Raw genomic sequence first — 19,284 nt, 5'->3', positions numbered from 1 at the left:
CTCGGTGGAGATGGAGCTAGACCTGATTGCTTTTCAGTTTTAGATCTATGGTCCTTTCTATCAATTTAAAGGACTTGGTTGTATTTTTTTTTTGTTTCTTCTGTTGGCCCTCCATGTAATGTGTAACTCCACCGCTCAATTTTAATGCAACATCTATGAACCTTTGGTACCGATCCCCATTAAAGAAGACCTCGTCGGAAGCTACATACTACTACACCCCTGTCCCGATTTATAGGACCCATGCGCATCCCTAGATTATCAACTCGACCAACATATTATAAATCATATGATAAAAAAATATTATTAGGAAGTAGAACATCGAAACTTTCTAATGCTATGTGTTTGTAATATACCTTATATTACATTAGTTAAATTTACGATCTACATATACACGGCAAACCTGCAAGTACTATCTACTGCTAATACAAACCGGGACGGAGCAAGTAGTGAGAAATGAGGATTGCAGCTGTCGACGTAATTCTAGATAGGGGTTGAGCACCAACAGAACAAAGTTGTTCATGAACGCAGCGAAATTGCAGAGACAGCTGAACATTTGGGACAATTTTCGGACACTTTTTTCTTTATACTGGACTCGAGATTTCCAAAGGTGTGCAAAATGAAAGTATCTATCGTCACATGGCCACATTCCTTGACGCACGCACGCACTCGGTATACCCCAACTCACCCATGCCCTGCGTATGTATCACTCTAGTATGTTCCCTCCACACGAGTAATACTACTGTACTGTACTGTAGGAGTACAACTGTAATACACACGCGGCGGGCGGTGAAGAGCTACTTCTTACGCGTCTTGTCGGCGGGTCCCACGGCGAAGCTGCCCAGCTCGGCGGCACGGAGGCGCAGCGCGGCGCGGAAGACGCCGTTGACGGCGTCGGACAGACGGTCCAGCAGCGCCGCCAGCGCCTCCGTCCGCTTCTCCACCTCCTGCGCCGCGGCGAGCACCGCCGCCTCGTCTGCGGCGTGGTCGAGAGCCGACGTGAGCTTGCGGACGGCCTCGTCCACGGCGTCCACCTCGCTGGTGTTGGCGGAGGCGAGGAGGGCCAGCTGGGCGGAGAGCGCGTTGAAGGGCTCCGCCCACGGGAGGTCGGTGTAGAGGACGAGGGGGATCAAGGAGGCGGGGTTGGGGTTGCTGCTGTCGGAGCCGCCGCCGAGGATGGTGGCCGCGGCTGCCGCGGCGAGGGAGGAGAGGGCGTTGACGGCGAGCAGGACCCGGGCGGTGGGGGTGAGATGGCGGCCGGCGCCGCGGGGCGGGTTGACGAACGGCACGGGCGGGAGCGGCACGGGCGGCGAGGAAGCCCCGCCGTGGTCGGCGAGCGCGGCGCGCGCGCGCTGGGCGGAGGACGGGGAGGAGGAGAGGAGGTGGAGCGCGAGGCGGGAGAGGAGGCGGCGGCGGCGGAGGCGGTCGACGCGGGCGGCGATGGCGTTGCAGGCGTCGAGGAGCGCGACGCCCGCGTCGAGGTGCTTGGCGACGGCGGCGGCGGAGGAGGAGGAGGAGGGGGAGGAGAGGGCGGGCACGGCGTCGGCGAGCGTGGCCGCGAGGAGGTCGGCCAGCCGCGCGAGCGCCGCGAGCGGGGAGGCCGGGAGCGGGAGCAGGCTCGCCAGGCGCGCGGCGAGCGCGGTGTCGAACCTGGAGGCCGGCGCCGCAGCAGCCGCCGGCTTGCGGTGGCCCTTGGCGGAGTGGATGGGGAGGAGCGCGTGGTACTTGTCGGTGAGGAACATCTGGCTAGCTGGTGGCTGGTGGCTGGTGGGTGGCGGTGCGCGTGTGGGCAAAGCTCGCGGTGGCGCTGGGTGGACGGACGAGCAAGACGAGAGAGGAGGAGGGAATGGGCGGGGATTATAATGGTGGAGGTGTGAAACGGCGTGAGCGAAGCGTTTGTCCCCGGCAAAGACGCGTCTCCGGGAAGATGATGGGATGGGATGACGATGGGGACTGAACGGGGCACCGTGGGCCCAACGCGTAAGACGCGTACCGGGAACACTTCATTGCCTTTTGCCTTCTTCACGCTACTCTTTTCCATTCTTTTTTGTCGTCTATTATTTTCCGTTTTCATGGTGAAACTTAAAATGTAGGATTTCAAAAAGGGCAATACTTCTGATCTCTTTTACTTACTTGCACAAATGTGATGGTGTGAGCGTGCTACTAACCCTAATGCAACCTCTGAGCTACACCCTCCATCTTAGTTCCTCCTCGCCACCCTCGGCTATCGACATGTCTTTGCACGGAGTTGCCGCCTCACACTCTTCCGGTAAAAACATGGTTGATAATGGTCTTTCTGAATCGCTCGTTAATATGGGGAACAATAACCCTATAGGTTGTCATCGTCGCATGAGAAGAGAGCACATTGGGCATAAGAATGAACCAGTCTAAACGCGCTAGCACAAGTAGGCGAAAGATTTCCCCCCCGCTAGAATAGCGCTGGTTCCATTTCAATGTGCGCTTGCTTTTATATGTATGCCATTTTGCATCGGTTAGTGTTGAGGGAGGGTGTTGTGCCACCATCCCCGGGCATGCATGTCTCTTCTTCTCCTCCGGCTTCTTCTTAAGCAGCATCGATATATCAAGGATTTATCTGGGGCGACACAGTAGTCCGCATTGACCATATACACTATATATGGAGGGTCAAGGTAGAGCGACAATAGGGTATACCGAGACACCATATTGTATAGGGAGGGTTGAAAGGAGAGCAACAAGGTGTGTCTACCGAGACACTAGATTGTATAGGGAGGGCGGAAGGAGAGTGGACCCGTTAGTGAAGAAAAGTATTCACAAACCAGGATTCCAATTCTATGAGCATGCAAATAAGATCCAACAAAGTGGGGTAAGTATTTACTAAGTAGTAGGCCATGTGTATGTTCGACGCCGTGAAATTGAAAGAGGGCAATTAGGAGCATAACTTGAAATATCCACTTTGGGAGGTTAGTGGGAGCTAGCAAGAACAATGAGGCGGTGACAGCATCGTTGACATCAATCAGTAGATGAGTCAAATGACAGGACGATAGCATTGGCGTGACACAACGAGGATGGCTTGTTGACCATGGATCACACTCATCAGCTAAGAGAAAGAAGTAGTCAACGGGTTTTCTCCAAGAAAGCAGAGTGGAGCAGGGAGATGACGTAGATTGACTTACTTGTGGACCTAAGCTTAGGCATTTGCATTTTCCTCCCATAAAACCATATATGCCATCCACGCCTAATTAACCTTTTGCCAACTTTTTATTTCTTTTGCTTGAAAAATAAATTAGCATTCCGTCACGATCTCACTATTCTTCATTTTGGCACACCGACAGCCTGGCATGAGTTGCTGGTATAAGTATCGAGGAAATAACAATGATATTGGTTTGTCAAGTAGGGGAACACAAAGACCTCATCTGTTAGCGGTTGCCTCTGAGAAAACAGAGTGAACGGGGAGATAACGCGAAATGACTAACTTTCAGACCTAAACTAATGCATCTGTATTTTTCTTCGATAAAAGCACATATGTCATCCACACCTAGCCTTTCAGCAACGTTCTCTTTCTTTTCTTAAATAATCAAATTAACATTCCTTCAGGATCTCACTATTCCTCGAGTCAAACAAAATAGACAACCTGACATGAGCTATTGGTACCTGCATTCTGAAAAGGAGAGTGAGCACTACTTGTGTGGAGATAAGTATCTACAAAGACCCTATATTATATAGGGAGGGCGAAAGGATAGTGAGCCCAACTAGTGGAGATAAGTATTTACTAACTCGGATGCCAATTCTATGAGCGCGCAAGTAAGATCGAACAAAGAGGGATACATAAAGTAGTAGGCCAAGCATTTGACGCCGCGGAATTGAAAGAGGGCAATTAGGAGCATAACTTAGATTATCTGCTTTGGGCAGGTCCGTGGGAGCTGGTAAGAACAATGAGGCGGTGATATCATCTTTTCAAAAATTAATAGAAGATTCGAACAACGAACGATACCATTGGCACTCATCAGCTGCGGGAAGAAGGTGTCAACAGTTGTCTTCAAGAAAGCGGAGTGGAGCGGGAAGATCACGCGGAATGATAACTTGTGGACCTAAGCTTAGGCTTTGTATTTTTCCTCCGATAATTACATATATACCATCCACGCCTAACTTTTTGGCAACTTTTTATTTCTTTTCCGTGAACAACCAAATTAACATTCCTTCACGACACTACAGGAACGCGCCAAGACGCCGACGGCCAGGTACCCTCGGCGTATGCCTCGCAAGCCGTCGGCGTAGCATACGCCGAGGGCAGCCCTCGGCGTAGCCCCTCGGGCTAGATGGGCCTCGGCGTAGGCCTTTTTGCCCTCGGCGTAGCCTGGCCGTCAGCATAGCAGTTGCTACCCCGAGGGCAGCCCTCGGCGTAGACAGGCCGTCGGCGTATATTTCGTATATTCAAATTTTAATTTTTCAAAATAAAAAAATCAAAAAAATTTCTTTTTTTTATCCTTATTTTTTTCTTTTACTTGTTTATCACACTTTGAATTCTAAGTATAGACTTAACTCTAAGTTAATTACAACTTCCCAGTCGGTCACCCATCCTCACTCTACTCCAGCCTCAGCACGCTTAACTTCCTGGTTCCCTTCGGGTTAGCTTCCATGAAAGAAATAACACCTTTCTGGTAATATTACCTTATCACTCCTATTAACCCTTGGAACCTAATGTCACAACTCTTTATTTTTTGAATTTCAAAAAATTACTTAAGCAAACAACAATAAATATATAAGTAATAATAATATAGAATTCAAATAACAATAAATGATTTTTTTGTCTTTTATTTAATATGGAACAATTAATATTTTTAAATCCATAAATCGGAATCGGATAAATAATATGTCTAAATCGATCAGAAAAATGATAGGAATCCAAATATAACATCCATATCATCTTTGAACCTAGAAAATGAGAGGAATCCAAATATAACATTCAGTTTGCCATCTGGCCCAAAAAGGCCCCCGGGAGGTGCGGTATGGCCGTACCGGGCGCGCGGGTGCACCCGTTTACCAACGCGCTAAACGGATAAAACTTAGCATATAAAACGATGTGTCGTAGACCTAAAAATATTTTTCCAAAAATTTATCAAGCAACGAAAAGTGTACCCCTAGTTTAAATTCGGTCAGTTTCCAGCAGATTCGGCGGGACACCGCAGGAAGCCGCATGGATTTTCAGATGGCTAGCGCGCGCATATGGCATGTGATAGGTGGTGCGTAGACGGTCTCCTACCACTGCGCGGGGGTATCACGCTATCACCTAACTTGTTCCTTGTAGCTGCTTCACAAAAAAGCCGTTTCGACACCCCGAAAATGAAAATACCGTCGCCCGATGGTCGGATTGGAAATCCGCGACCGGGGCCTTGCTTCTCATCCCAGGGACCACACACGTGTCAAATATATATGGCCTCGTTCCTACAAACTATGCGGTGTCACATGTCGTTTCCTACTCATTTTCCCTAAAAGTCATAGAACTCCGGACGTGATAGCCCTGTTCATGAAGAGTTTTTCAAAATAATTACCGTATTCCAACTCTGACTTGTGGAGTGGTTACTAGGACACATAAAATGACACCATGCGAATCCGTGGTACTTTCTGACTAGAGCGCGCAAGAAGCCGCAGAAATTTCCAGATGGCTAGAGCGCGCATATGGCATGTGATAGGTGGTGCGTAGGCGGTCTCCTACCACTGCGCGGAGCTTCACCCGTTTCCTACTCATTTCCATCAAAGTTTTGGACATATGAATTATTGGGACAAACTTCATTATTCAGGTATGCATGATTTTGATATAAACGGATTGAGGATGTTTTCCTGAAAATTTTGATACCTTATATGCATTTTTCTGACATCTTATGAATTAGTTATGATTTATACAATTTTGTACAAATTTAAAAAAAGAGCTACGCCGAGGGTGATCGTCGGCGTAGAGCCAAGAAAAAATGCGAGGAGGCTATGCCGAGGGCTACCGTCGGCGTAGCCCTGCCTTACGCCGAGGGCTTTTATATGCCGAGGGTGGCCATCGGCGTATCATGGCCTACGCCGAGGGCGTAGCTACGCCGACGGCTCACGCCGCGGGCTGGCTTGGCCGGGGTCTACGCCGACGGCCCCGACTTTTGGCCGTCGGCGTAGAGGATGGCCGTCGGCATCTTCAGCCATTCCTGTAGTGCGATCTCACTATTTCTCACTTTGGCACAACAAAACAAGAAGAAGGTCTGGCATGAGTTGGTGGTACATGCATTTGAGAAATAGCAACGAGTATGGCTTGTCAAGCAGGGGGCAGGTGAGGAGCTCATCGGCTATGAGGAAGAAGGGGCCAACTAACGGTTGTCTTTGAGAAAACAGAGCGGAGAGGAGAGATAACGCGGAATGAATAACTTGTGGACTTAGGCATTTGTATTTCCTCCAATAAATGTACCATCGACGCCTAACCTTTTGGCAACCTTTTTTATTTCTTTTTCGTGAACAACCAAATTAACATTTCTTCGCGATCTCACTATTTGTCACTTTTGCAGAGAAAACAAGAAGACAGTCTCCCATGAGTTGGTGGTACATGCATTTGGGAAGTAGCAACGAGTTTAGCTTGTCGAGTAGGAGCGGATGAGGAGCTCATCGACTATGAGGATGAAGGGACCAATTAACGGTTGTCTTTGAGATCTAAACTACTTATGCATTTGTATTTTGATCTAGTAACATATACGCCATCCACACCATAGACAGCCTGGCATCAGATCGACCGAGTTGATAGATCCACCACGTCAGTGATGACTGGGCAGACCATACTAGAATGCTTTGACAAGCTCGTGTGAACCGTGACCTGAAAGTATTTATGATTGTAAATGGCTAGCTTGCGTGAATCGGAGATATTTATGATCGTATCAACTAAACTGAGATTCACTGATAGCTCTTTCATCTTCGTCACAATCGATTGATAACTAGGAGCACACACATGCATGCTTGGAGAGTTGAATTCGCGTTTTCCCACGGCTCAACGCCTCATCGTACAAAGATGGTTGCAGTGCAAATTATGCTTGCACTCAAGTGACTCAACCACAGTGGTACGTACACGGGAGTACAGTGTACACAGATTACAGTGTATTCCAGATTCCATGCGCACAGCACACAGACGCTCGACTAGCTAGGCATGTTTGGTAGTATTTAAGTAATCCATTCCTCTAGCAGTGTGTATTAGCATCTCTGGCAAAGTCCAACGCATTTCATTCATAAAAAAGATCGCGCCGTCCGTCCGCCTCGGGCTGCAAATGTGGAAATGATCTTTGGTCACGATTATCTGTTAGCGTTTGGGGTGCCCTCATCGATCCGTTGGTTTTGATATTTTCTACCCACTAGTGGAAAACAGGCCTTTTGATCCGGGTGGTTAGGGCCTTTTGTCGCGGGCGGCCAGCCGCGACAAGCAAGGCGCGATAAAAGGGTGACCTTTTATCCCGGGTCACTTACGACCCGCGACATAAGGTCCACCACGTGGCAGCCGCGGGGCGCGCAGGGCACAGGCCCTTTTGTCGCGGGCGGTATTACCACCCGCGACAAAAGGCCCTCTACGTGGCGCGCGCACAACGCTTCTGCTTTAGGGTTTGAGGGGTGCAGCACCCCTCCCCCATCCACCGACCTTTGTTATTTCATTTTTTTCGTCCGAAAATAAAAGTTGCATATATTTGTACGCTACTAGAAGTTGTACACATTCATTCATTATATATATATATAGATCGATCAAACAAATATTGGAAGCAGAAGTCGATTCCCCTTACACATATTCGTAGGTTCCCTACATATATACATGGAGCTCACGATCGACAAACGGTACTAACGACCGTCTATTTGGAGGTAGAACAACTATCTGGACTAAACAAGCCTTTGTTGTTTATGACTTCTCTAACCAAAAGTCCCGCCAGTTCCTCCGCGATTCCTAGTGCGTGTTCCTTTGGTTGGAGTCTGTCCCGCATGAAGTCGACCTATATACGAAAATGAGATGAGTATGACTATATCAGTCTTGATAACGAAATATTGATGATAATAAATAAAGTTGTGAATGTTATTGCTTACGTCGAATTTATTTCTGTTCTGCTTCTCAGTGGTTAACATGCGAATGGACTCGCAAACGTAGTATCCACATAGATTCGTCCCTTGTGGCTGCTGGGGGCACGGTCCAGGATTAAATGTTAGCTTCTTTGCAAAGGTAATCTCCTTATGAACATTCTTCAAAGCTTGCCAAGCCCTGCCATGCAAAAGAATGATTGAATGAGTGGATAATTAATTGATATCTCACGAAAGATAAAGCGCGGCGATGAAGGAAATTACACTTGGAGCAACTTCTGCAAGTCCTGGAACCCGTCCAGGCCTCTACTCAGTGGGTCTTTTACTTCAACTATTCCCTTATCAGGTTGAATGTCTAGTAGAATCCAGTGGAAGCTGCACATGTTATGCATATACGTCAGGAATTACACTTAACATCGAGTAAGAAAAATTGAATGTGCATATATAAAAGATCATTAAGACTCTCACTCGTAGTTGTAAGGAAACAATATTGAATCACAGAAATATTGCTGCCCCAAAAACCTTAGTAGGTTTCCCCCCGTTTCTTCGCGTTTATGCTTCACCGTTTCAACATGTATTTTATCTGGGTCAACAAACCCAACATTGATAATATTATTACTTTTGCACTCACTGATCTTGATCTGCAAAAGAGAACCCATAAGATATAATGAGTATATATATGCAATGAAAACGAACATGAACTGAATGAAAATGAACTTATATGTAGTTAACAACTTACAAGCAATAGCAACTCATGAGAGATTTGTCGAGGGCTTCTAGATTGAATAACTGCCAGAGTTCATTCATCTCAATATGGATCTCCTCCTTTCGGTAGTAATATTCCCATGGTATACTCGCCACGATGTACATTTTTTTCTCCTTGCATGCATCAAGGTACCACTGATGCAAATTCCGCATATGTGTTGGCAGTTTATGCAGCTGCTCTCTGCTGACCAAGTCGGCCCCGTAGACAAATTTAGGAGCTATATCAGCAGTGGGTAGTGCAGCATCTGCGGCACCAAACAATTCGTCCACGGTAACTCCACATTGAGCCGCTAGAGTTGCAGCTTCGTCCATATTGACACCACCACCATGTTCCTCGTACACCTTGGGAACATTAAACACTTTGAGTGCTGGGATCGATTGTTTGGGCTGAGCACCGAGGAGGGGAACTTCCTTTCTCTTTTTGCCTTTTGTCGTTTGCTTGGCCTTGAGGGGTGCACTTGTTGAACTTGACCTTTTCTCATCTGCACTTCTAGCTGATGATTTGCTCGTGCCAGCAATGTCCTTCTCCTTATCCTTTTCATCCTTCTTTTGGTCAATTACCTTCGCAAGAGTGCGTGTATAGTCATCCTTCTTCTCGTGTAACTCATACTGCGATGGTGTGTTCAGAAAACTAGTAGCATATTCTATTTGCTTCTCTGTGTATGGCTCTGGCGCTGGAGGTTTTGGCTTATGGAAATGATCATAGTTGTGTTTCGCAACAGCGGCCGCATTTTCCTCGACAGTAAGATCCCAAGGACGGGGGGGAGGAACCTTTGGTACTTTTGGGAGGGGCGACCTCTTGGGGATAGGACTCTTGAAACGCTTCCGGCTGGGTGCATTCCGAGTCTTAGTGGGCGGAGGCGGCGGCGCTGGAGATGGAGATGGACTACCGATGTCGTGGTCGACGTCGTACCCACGGGGTGATGGTGGCGACATGTGATCAGTAGGAGGAGGTGATGGTGGCCTGCGATCACCTGGAGGAGGTGATGGTGACCTCTTTGGGACGACCGGTACGCGGAGCGACCCAGCCGCGCAGCCTGATGGACTACATTTCCCAGAGAATGAGTTCTCCCAGCACCTCTCTGAGTGTAAGCCCCCCATCACCTCCAGGGATTTGGAGCTCCAATGTCTCCCACTGGGACAACTGAATCCACCCCGACACGAGCATAGCCAGCTGGAATCGGATTGCCATGCCATGTTGCCGGCTCACCTTCAGGTCCAAATGCCGGTAAGACATAGCCGACCGCCACCTTAACAGAAACCTTCCTGAACACCTCATGGAGATCACAAGGTGTTGTCTCCTTGATTCCATCCAAGGGGTCGCCAGGACCGGCATCTATCATCATCCGTGTAGGAGGGGCCTCCGAGTCGGCCACGCTGCTGTCTCGTTGCTGAGATATTTCAGCGGTATTATCTGGCGGGCGTTGTCCTTTTAGTTCATTTATCTCCCGCTGCTGCTGCTGAAGCTCCCGCTGCTGCTGGTCAAGTCGGCGTTGGAACTCGGCCATCTGGTCATTCTGCGCCTCCAGCTGGCGTTGTTTAGCTCTCGCTCGGCTTCTATAAGTCTCCGCGTCGGCCGGAAACCCAAGCGACCACGGAACACTAGGGCCGAAGCCTCTTGTTCGTCCTCCCTTCTCAGGATTACCGAGGACAAGCGTCAGCAAGTCTTTCTCTCTATCGGGAGCAAACTTTAGTTTTCCCGCCTTTATATCTGTCGTCACTTCAATCCATTTTTGCCTGGGTACCCTAACCCTGGTGTCACTTTCAACAATGTTCCCTGTCTTCATGTCATACTCACAGCCATGCGCGAGGAACCAATTTCGAGCCCTTATGTCCCATCCTTCTCGCGTGGGTTGGAGTGATCCCGTTCAGCTCCATCTCAGCCTCTTGTGCATCCCACTTAGGCATGGCTCTTCCGTAGCCCCCTCGCCCGTATGATGGTGATATTTCTTCTCGCTTGCATTCTTCTTGTTTTTTTCGTGACAGGTTCACAGCCTCCTCGATTCTTTGTACCTCACAAATTCTTCCCGATTATGCTCCTGCTTCGCTAGGTAGTTCTCGAATAATGGAGGCTTCTTGTCTTTCTTATAATTTTTCCATAACCGGTTCTTATACGCCCGGAAAAGTTCCCCCATCTTCTTAAGAGCCCATTTCTTCACTAGCTCTCGCTGCTTAGCATTCTCAGACTCCGATCCCAAATCTGGCAAAGTGAAATGTGCCATCAGGTCTCTGAAAAGTGTGTCTTTGTACCTATCGGCAACCTGATTTTCGGACAGATTCTTCGTCTTGTTCCATTCTCTGACAGTGATCGGGACACGATCTCTAACCACAACTCCGCACTGATTTTTGAACTTCACTCCGACATTCTCGGGTACCACCGGTTGGCCTTCCGGTGATATAGCTTCAATTGTGAAGTGGTCTTTCTTGGTCAACTTCTTTGCCGGGCCTCGTTTCTCTATCTTATCTTCGGAGGCCTAAGAGAATACATATAGAATTGCATTAATGCCTCTATACTAATGCCTCAATACATATGTACATATAGAAATCCATTAATACCTCGTCACCGGAGCCGTCGTCGGCTTCTCCGTCACCGGAGCCGTCGGCTTCTCCGTCACCGGAGCCGTCGGCTTCTCCATCACCGGAGCCGTCGGGTTCTCCATGACCGGAGCCGTCGGCTTCTCCATCACCGGAGCCGGCTCGGTCGGCTTCTGTACCATCGCGGATTATGTCCGCGAATATGTCTTCCTGTTCCAAGTCCCGTTCGAATTGATCCATTGTTTCTGCAAAAGAATTAAATCGATAAGTAAATGTTCAAACACAAACCAAACCCTAACCCTAATCAAACACAAACCAAACCCTAACCCTAATCGGCGACACGTGTTTGCGAGAGGGAGAGGGTGTCGGCGACGCGTGTTTGCGAGAGGGAGAGGGTGTCGGCGACGCGTGTTTGCGAGAGGGAGAGTGTGTCGGCGACGCGTGTTTGCGAGAGGGAGATGGTGTCGGCGACGCGTGTTTGCGAGAGAGAGAGAGAGAGAGAGGGTGTCGGCGTCGGTTGTTCGCGAGAAGGGAGAGAAGAGGGGAGTTGCGGCGTCGATGGTTTTCGCGAGAGGGCGAGAAAAGAGGGAGTTGCGGCGTCGGTGTCGGCGTCGGTACTAACTAAAAAATACTAACTAAATAGATACAACAAACTTAAACTAACTAACTAAAAAATACTTTAAAAAACTTAAACTAACTAAATACAAAATACTAACTAAATAGATACAACAAACTAAATAGATACAACAAACTTAAACTAACTAACTAAAAAATACTTTAAAAAACTTAAACTAACTAAATACAAAATACTTACAAAAAACTTAAACTAACTAACTAAAAAAATACTTACAAAAAACTTAAACTAACTAAATACAAAATACTTACAAAAAACTTAAACTAACTAACTAAAAAATACTTACAAAAAACTTAAACTAACTAACTAATAATTAACTCAAAAAAAAAAAGAAGCGCCGGCGACGTGTGTTATGGCACGGAGGTCTACCTCTGTGCAGCCAGCGGAGAAGCGCGGCGGGCGGCGCCGGGTCGGCACGGCGGGCGGCGCCGGGGGTCGGCACGGCGGGCGGCGCCGGGGTCGGCACGGCGCGCGCAGCGTCCATCGCGGCGGCGCGCGTGCACAGAGCCGGCGCGCGGACGGGCGCGGCGGCTCAACGGCGCGGCGGGGCGGAGAGAGGCGCCGAGGAGCTCGAGGCGGCGACGGCGGCGACGGCGGCGGTGAAATCGGGCAGCCTGGCGGCGCAAATTTGCTAAGTGCTGGCCTCCGGGAGTCGCGGGTGGGGGCTCCGCCCGCGGCGGTAGGTATTTATACCTACCCCCCTTTTGTCGCGGGTGGGGGCTTGACCCACGACAAAAGACCCCCTTTGTCGCGGGTCAAGCCCCCACCCGCGACAAAGGGGGTCTTTATCGCGGGCCGTGGCTCGACCCGCGACAAAAGGGGGTGGGAGGGGAGGCGGCCGATCCGCGTGAAGCGCATCCAACGGCTCCGGCCGTTTGAATCCAACGGCCTGGAGCCGTTGGACGCGGATCGTGCCTGCAGCAGTTAAAACAGCCGTTTCTGTTTTTTTCTGTTTTTTGTTTTTCTGTTTTTTTTAATAAAAACTATTATTTCAATAACTTTTACATGGTAACTCAAAAAGCAAAGTGTTATTTATGAAAATTGATCAGAACAATCCAATGAACATGAATATGACATCCATAGAACTATTTGCATCTCGCATATATAAATGCTGACACGTGCCTCGCCCGCCGACGCCGGCGTGCGACGTGTAGCCACCGCTGACACGTGGCTCACCCCGCCGACGCCGGCGTGCGACGTTTAGCCACCGCTGACACGTGCCTCGCCCCGCCGACGCCGGCGTGCGACGTGTAGCCACCGCTGACACGTGCCTCACCCCGCCGACGCCGGCGTGCGACGTGTAGCCACCGCTGACACGTGCCATGCCCCGCGTGCGCTATATAGAGCGACGAGTGCGGGCGCAACCACACGTCGCCACCACCTCCGCTCATTCATCTCCGGGATGCCTCCATGTCGTCGAGGGGCGTCCGGTTTCCGTGGCGTTCGAGTGCATCCGAGCGGTAGGTTCACCGCCGAGATACGCGCCGGTGGCTTCCGCCTCACCCTCGGCACGTACAACACGCCGGAAGAGGCGGCGCGCGCTTACGACGCGGCGGCGTGGCGCTTTCGGCGGCCAGGGCACGACATGAACTTCCCGGATGTTGAATCGCTAGAGGAGGCGGAGTTCCTCGCGCCACCGCCGTGCCTCGTCACCGACGAGGACCGTCACCGGCATCGCCAGGTGCAGCGCAGGATCGCCATCGCCGAGCGCGACGAGCAGTTGATGCGCCAGTGGAGGGCGCGGTCCCCCGACGCGTTCTTTGCTAACCTTAGGGCACAACGCAGGTCCAACAGGCGCCACCGTCGGGCCGTCGCCGCCTTCGAGCTCGAGAACTCGAATACAACTTGGACCGAAACGACCCTCGGTGGGATGACCTTTGGACGGAGACAACCTCCGACGACGAGTAGAGACTAGACTAGTAATTTATCTATTTTATTGTAATTTCAATAAAGTCGTTGTCGGTTCTATTAGTTTAAATTTAGTTTATAAAGTCGTTGTCGGTTGTTTTTGTTCAATAAAGTGGTTGACACGAAATTTATTACGATTGAACTGAAATTAAAGTACGTAGCTCAACTGAAAAATAAGATACATGGCCAGATTCGAATGTTGGAGCCATTCAATCATAGTCGTGCCTAGTCCTATACACGTCGCCACTGTAGTCATCAAAGTCGCCGACGTCATCGTCGCTAGCATCGGGGTCGCGGTTGTCGAACCTCGGCGGATGACCACGCGTGGGCTGGGATTGAGGGTAGCGCAGCGGGGGCCACGATAGGCCAGGACGCTCCGGAGAGTCCGGCCGCGCCACCACATCCGACGGCCGGCCTCGTTGAAGTTCGAAGGAGGCGGGCCGTCCTCCTCGTACTGCAACCGCCCTCTCACGCCGATTGATGAAGAAGCTGTCCCAAGTCGGGCTGTAGTCGGGATGCCACCGGGGATTCCTCCGCTGCTCGGGCGTGAGCTCGAAATAGTAGTGGTTCGTGATGGCCATCTCGCGTGGCACACCTACGGGGATAGGAGGGACCGGTACGCCTCCGACGCTCGGCAACCAGCCGGTCGGGACGCGGTAGCCGGGCGGGCAGGGTAGTTCGAGGCGCAAAGCGCCTCCGCCTCCCGGGGTGTTAGACATACGATGGAAGCCATGGGAGAGAGTGATGAGGTTTGCAGATATGAGAGTCCAAGCCTACATATATATAGTGGAAAAATGGCGGGAATGCGGGAAGAAAATAGGCGGGAACGAAGTGGCGCGCGAAACTTTCATCCCGGGTGGAGGCTCAAACCGCGACAAAAGACCGGGGAGGCTTATCTAGGAGGGCCTTTTGTCACGGTTGGTGGCTGCAACCGCGACTAAAGATGTCGGCAGGATAATAAGGATGTGTCGGTAACCTTTTGTCACGGTTGGTGGCTGCAACCGCGACTAAAGCTGTCGGCAGGATAAGGATGTGTCGGTAACCTTTTGTCACGGTTGGTGGCTGCAACCGCGACTAAAGGTGTCGGCAGGATAAGGACGCGTGGGTGGACGCACTGCTCGATGAGATAAAGCATGTAGCGCACGACGGCCTGTCGAAGGAATAAGACAAAGTAGAAGCGGTGCCGTGCCTATAAAAGGAGCATCGATACGCCTTGCCAAGCAGATCAACAAGCCAAGCACAGTTTAATCTTCATTATTACATAAATGTAGAGATTGTCTTGGGAACTATATATGAAGAATACATTATTACATCGCCATCTAGTGTTGTGATCTTCTACGCCGTAGCCATGGAGAATCTTCATCATTTAGCAAGATGCTTGGGTCAATTTTCACCGTGAAGGGCGGAATTTCTTTAAACTTATTATAATCTTCGACATGTCTGTCTTGTCATCCACTCCCACGATGTTTCTTTTCCCGAAAGAACTATGTGGCGCTTTGGCTCCTCGATTGATGTATTCTTTTGTTGATTTCTTTTTCTTGATTTGCTAGACATGTCCTTCACGTAGAAAACTTGAGCCACCTCGCTGGCTAGGACAAAAGGCTCGTCCAGTACGCAAGATTGTTGGGATCCACTGTTATCATACCGTACTTATCGTCAATATGTATAGCGCTGAGCTTCACCCATTTGCACCGAAACAAAGGGACCTTAAAAGTGGGACCATAGTCAAGTTCCCATATCTCCTCTATGTATCCATAATATGTGGTGGTCTGCCCATTCTCGTCTGTTGCATCAAAGCGGACACCGCTGTTTTGGTTGGTGCTCTTTTTATCTTGGTCGATCGTGTAAAATGTATTCCCATTTATCTCGTACCCTTGGAATGTACATATGTTTGAAGATGGTAACCTGGCCAACAAGTACAGCTGCTCCACCGCAGATGGGTCATTAATGAGATGTCTTTGCAACCAACCGCCGAAGGTATTCATGTGTTGACGTGTAATCAAGGACTCGGGCTGGCCGGTTTATTTCTCGTAAAACATTCTTATGTTTCTCGATGTACGGAGCCACCAAGCTGGAATTGTATAGAAGCGTGTAGTGCGCTTGATTGAAAGAAATCTTGTCCCTCCACACCGTTGCTTTCCTTCCTAGTGTGCCTTTTCCGGTCAGCCTCCCCTCATACCGAGATTCAGGAACACCAATCGGCTTAAGGTCGGAAGAAAGTCAACACAAAACTCAATGACCTCCTCAGTTCCGTAGCCCTTTGAGATACTTCCTTCCGGCCTAGCTCGGTTATGAACATATTTCTTTAAGACTCCCATGAACCTCTCGAAGGGGAACATATTGTGTAGAAATACAGACCGAGAATTCTAATCTCTTCAACTAGGTGAACGAGGAGGTGCGTCATAATATTGAAGAAGGATGGTGGGAACAACAACTCGAAGCCGACAAGACATTGGACCACATCTTCCGTAATCCCGACAAAGTTTGGATCCATTACCTTCGAGAAATTGCGTTCAGAATGCACATATCTTCACAATGGCTAGTCGAACATTTTCTGGTAGAAGTCCCCTCAATGCAATCGGAAGCAATTGTGTCATAAGCACGTGACAGTCATGGGACTTCAGGTTCTGGAATTTTTTCTCCTTCATATTTACTATCCCCTTTATATTCGACGAGAAACCAGACGGAACCTTGATCTTGAATAGGGCTTCAAAAAGATCTCCTTCTCTTGTTTGGTAAGAGCGTAGCCGGCAGGCCCTACAAACTGCCCTGGATGATTGCCGTTTCGTCCTTTATGAAGTTCCTGGTCCTCCCGTGCTTGGTGTATCTTTTGTCTTTCCATACACGCCCCGTAAAACCTAGAATATTCACACAAAGATTCTTGGTCAGGTGCATCACGTCGATTGCAGAGCGGACTTCCAGGACTTTCCAATATTCTAGCTCCCGGAAAATAGATTTCTTCTTCCACATGGGCGCGTGTCCGTCATCGTCTTTCGGAACAGGTCGACTGCCTGGACCCTTTCCAAAGATAACATTTAAATCCTTGACCATGTCAAATATATCAGCACCACTACGGGGACGAGGCTTCGGACGGCGGTCTGCCTCGCCATCGAAATGCTTGCCTTTTTTCCTTAAGGGATGCTTGCGCGGAAGGAAACGACGATTGAACGGGTACACAACTTTTCTGCTTTTTCCCAAATATTTACTTTCAGTCTCATCTAAACGGTGTGTGCATGCATTGTATCCTTTGTTCGTCTGTCTGAAATGTTACCGAGAGCAGGCCAATCATTGATGGTTACGAATAGCAACGCTCGTAGGTCAAATTCTTGCTCCGTGTGCTCATCCCACACACGTACACCTGGTTTGGCCCACAACTCCAAAAGTTCATCGACTAATGGCCTTAGGTACACATCAATGTCGTTGCCCGGTTGCTTTGGGCCTTGGATAAGCACTGCATCATAATGAACTTCCGCTTCATGCACAACCAAGGAGGAAGGTTGTAGATACATAGAGTCACGGGCCAGTGTCTGTGGATCTGCAGCTCTGCTCCCCAAAAGGATTCATGCCATCTGTACTTAGACCAAAGTATAAGTTCCTTGCCTCACACAAAATCCGGAAACTCTCTCCCGATTTTTCTCCACTGCCGACCATCAGCGGGGTGCCTCAACATCGCGTCTTTCTTACGTTCTTCCATGTGCCATCGCAACAACTTGGCATGCTCTTTGTTTCTGAACAAACGTTTCAACCGTGGTATTATTGGAGCATACCACATCACCTTCGCAGGAACCCTCTTCCTGGGTGGCTCGCCCTCAACATCACCAGGGTCATCTTTTACGATCTTATACCGCAATGCACCACATATCGGGCATTTATTCAAATTCTCGTACTTCTCACCGCGGTAGAGGATACGATCATTAATGCATGCATGTATCTTCTGCACATCTTATCCAAGAGGGCCGACAAGCGTCTTTGCTTCATATGTCTTGACGGGCAATTCATTATTTCTTGGAAACAGCTTCTTTAATATTATCATCAATTTCTCAAATCCCGAGTCAGTCACACCGACCTCTGCCTTCCATTTCAGCAATTCCAATATGCTACCCAGCTTTCTATGCCCATCTTCACAACCTGGGTACAACAATTTGTGGTGGTCCTCTAACATCTTGTCGAACTGCAACCTCTCCTTATCCGTGTCACAGTCTCTTCTTGCATCAGAAATGGCCCGACGAAGATCATCATCAACGGGATCATCGATGCCTGTTCTTCACCTCCTTCTTCTTCATTGTCGTCCATTGCGGTATCAAAGCATTCAGAGAACATAGATCGATAATACTTCTCATCATTATCTTCTTCCTCATCGCCGTCTTCCATCATAACCCCTTCTTCTCCGTGCTTGGTCCAAACATTATAACTGGACATGAACCCAAACCGAAGCAGGTGGCTCTTAATATCTCTTGAGCAAGAGTAATCCTTCTCGTTCTTACATTTTAGACATGGACAGCACATAAAACCTTGCTTCGACTTGTTGGCCTCGGCCACAAGCAGGAAAGAATTCACGCCCTCTCTGAAAGCGGGAGCACATCGGTTACCGTACATCCATGGATGACTCATCTGCATCATAAGCACAATTATATATGTATCAGATGCAATCACCTTGCTAAAATTAATATTGTACGGACTATGCATATATATATAGTCGAGAAAATAGTTGCTAACCTTTTTGGATCAAAAAGAGGAGAAATCTTATCAAATAAAACCAAGTGGCATCCCTCTCACAAGCATTCCATCAAACACCTCTTGTGCACATGTAGAAAAAATGAGCTAGCATACACCTCCACCTTCACCACCAAGGAAAAAATGAGGTGGGGGGGTGGCTGGCTGCTTCTATATATATATATAGGGGGGGACATTTTGTCGCGGGCCGTATTACGACCCGCGACAAAAGGGGTGGCCACGTCGCTCCTACCCCTTTTGTCGCCGGTCGTAATACGGCCCGCGACAAAAGGCCGCGACAAAAGCCTCCGCGCGCTCCACATGGTTTCGGGGCGACGTGGCCAGGCCATTTGTCGCGGGTGCAGGCGCGCCCGCGACAAAAGGCTCCCACGGAAGCCCTGTTTTCCACTAGTGACCGAAACTGTGCAGTATATGATACAAATTGGCCGTACAAAACAATGAAAATAGAGGTTCGATCTAAACAATTTATTATTTTGTCCATATAAATGCATAAGTCTACATGCATTGCCGTGCATGAAAATACATACAACGGCTCACAATTAACAAATGAAAATGTTCTTCCACTGACAATGCATGCAATCGATGCTATCAATCATACCCGGGAACCCACTAGCCGCATTGATCGACAACAACCATCTAGTGTACTCAACAGTTGG

At 49.1% G+C, this 19,284-nt stretch overlaps 1 protein-coding gene and 1 long non-coding RNA gene across 2 annotated transcripts; both read right to left on the bottom strand.

Annotated features, from left to right (window-relative positions):
* Nucleotides 1-552: 552 nt before the first annotated feature.
* Nucleotides 553-1,887, bottom strand: LOC127337195 (uncharacterized). The gene has a single exon (XM_051364141.2). The coding sequence runs from the start codon at nucleotides 1,737-1,739 to the stop codon at nucleotides 795-797; it is 945 nt and encodes a 314-aa protein (XP_051220101.1). The 5' UTR covers nucleotides 1,740-1,887; the 3' UTR covers nucleotides 553-794.
* Nucleotides 1,888-8,165: 6,278 nt separating this feature from the next.
* On the bottom strand, nucleotides 8,166-8,653 carry LOC139835372 (uncharacterized). The gene is made up of 3 exons (XR_011751174.1): nucleotides 8,521-8,653; nucleotides 8,317-8,427; nucleotides 8,166-8,233 (listed from the first exon to the last, which is right to left on the bottom strand). It is a non-coding gene; the product is annotated as an uncharacterized lncRNA (long non-coding RNA).
* Nucleotides 8,654-19,284: the final 10,631 nt, after the last annotated feature.

The sequence above is a fragment of the Lolium perenne genome, chromosome 2, assembly GCF_019359855.2.
Source record: "Lolium perenne isolate Kyuss_39 chromosome 2, Kyuss_2.0, whole genome shotgun sequence".
Classification (NCBI taxonomy): domain Eukaryota; kingdom Viridiplantae; phylum Streptophyta; class Magnoliopsida; order Poales; family Poaceae; genus Lolium; species Lolium perenne.
The sequence above is the reverse complement of the archived record's forward strand: the minus strand, read 5'-3'. Positions and strand labels throughout refer to the sequence as shown.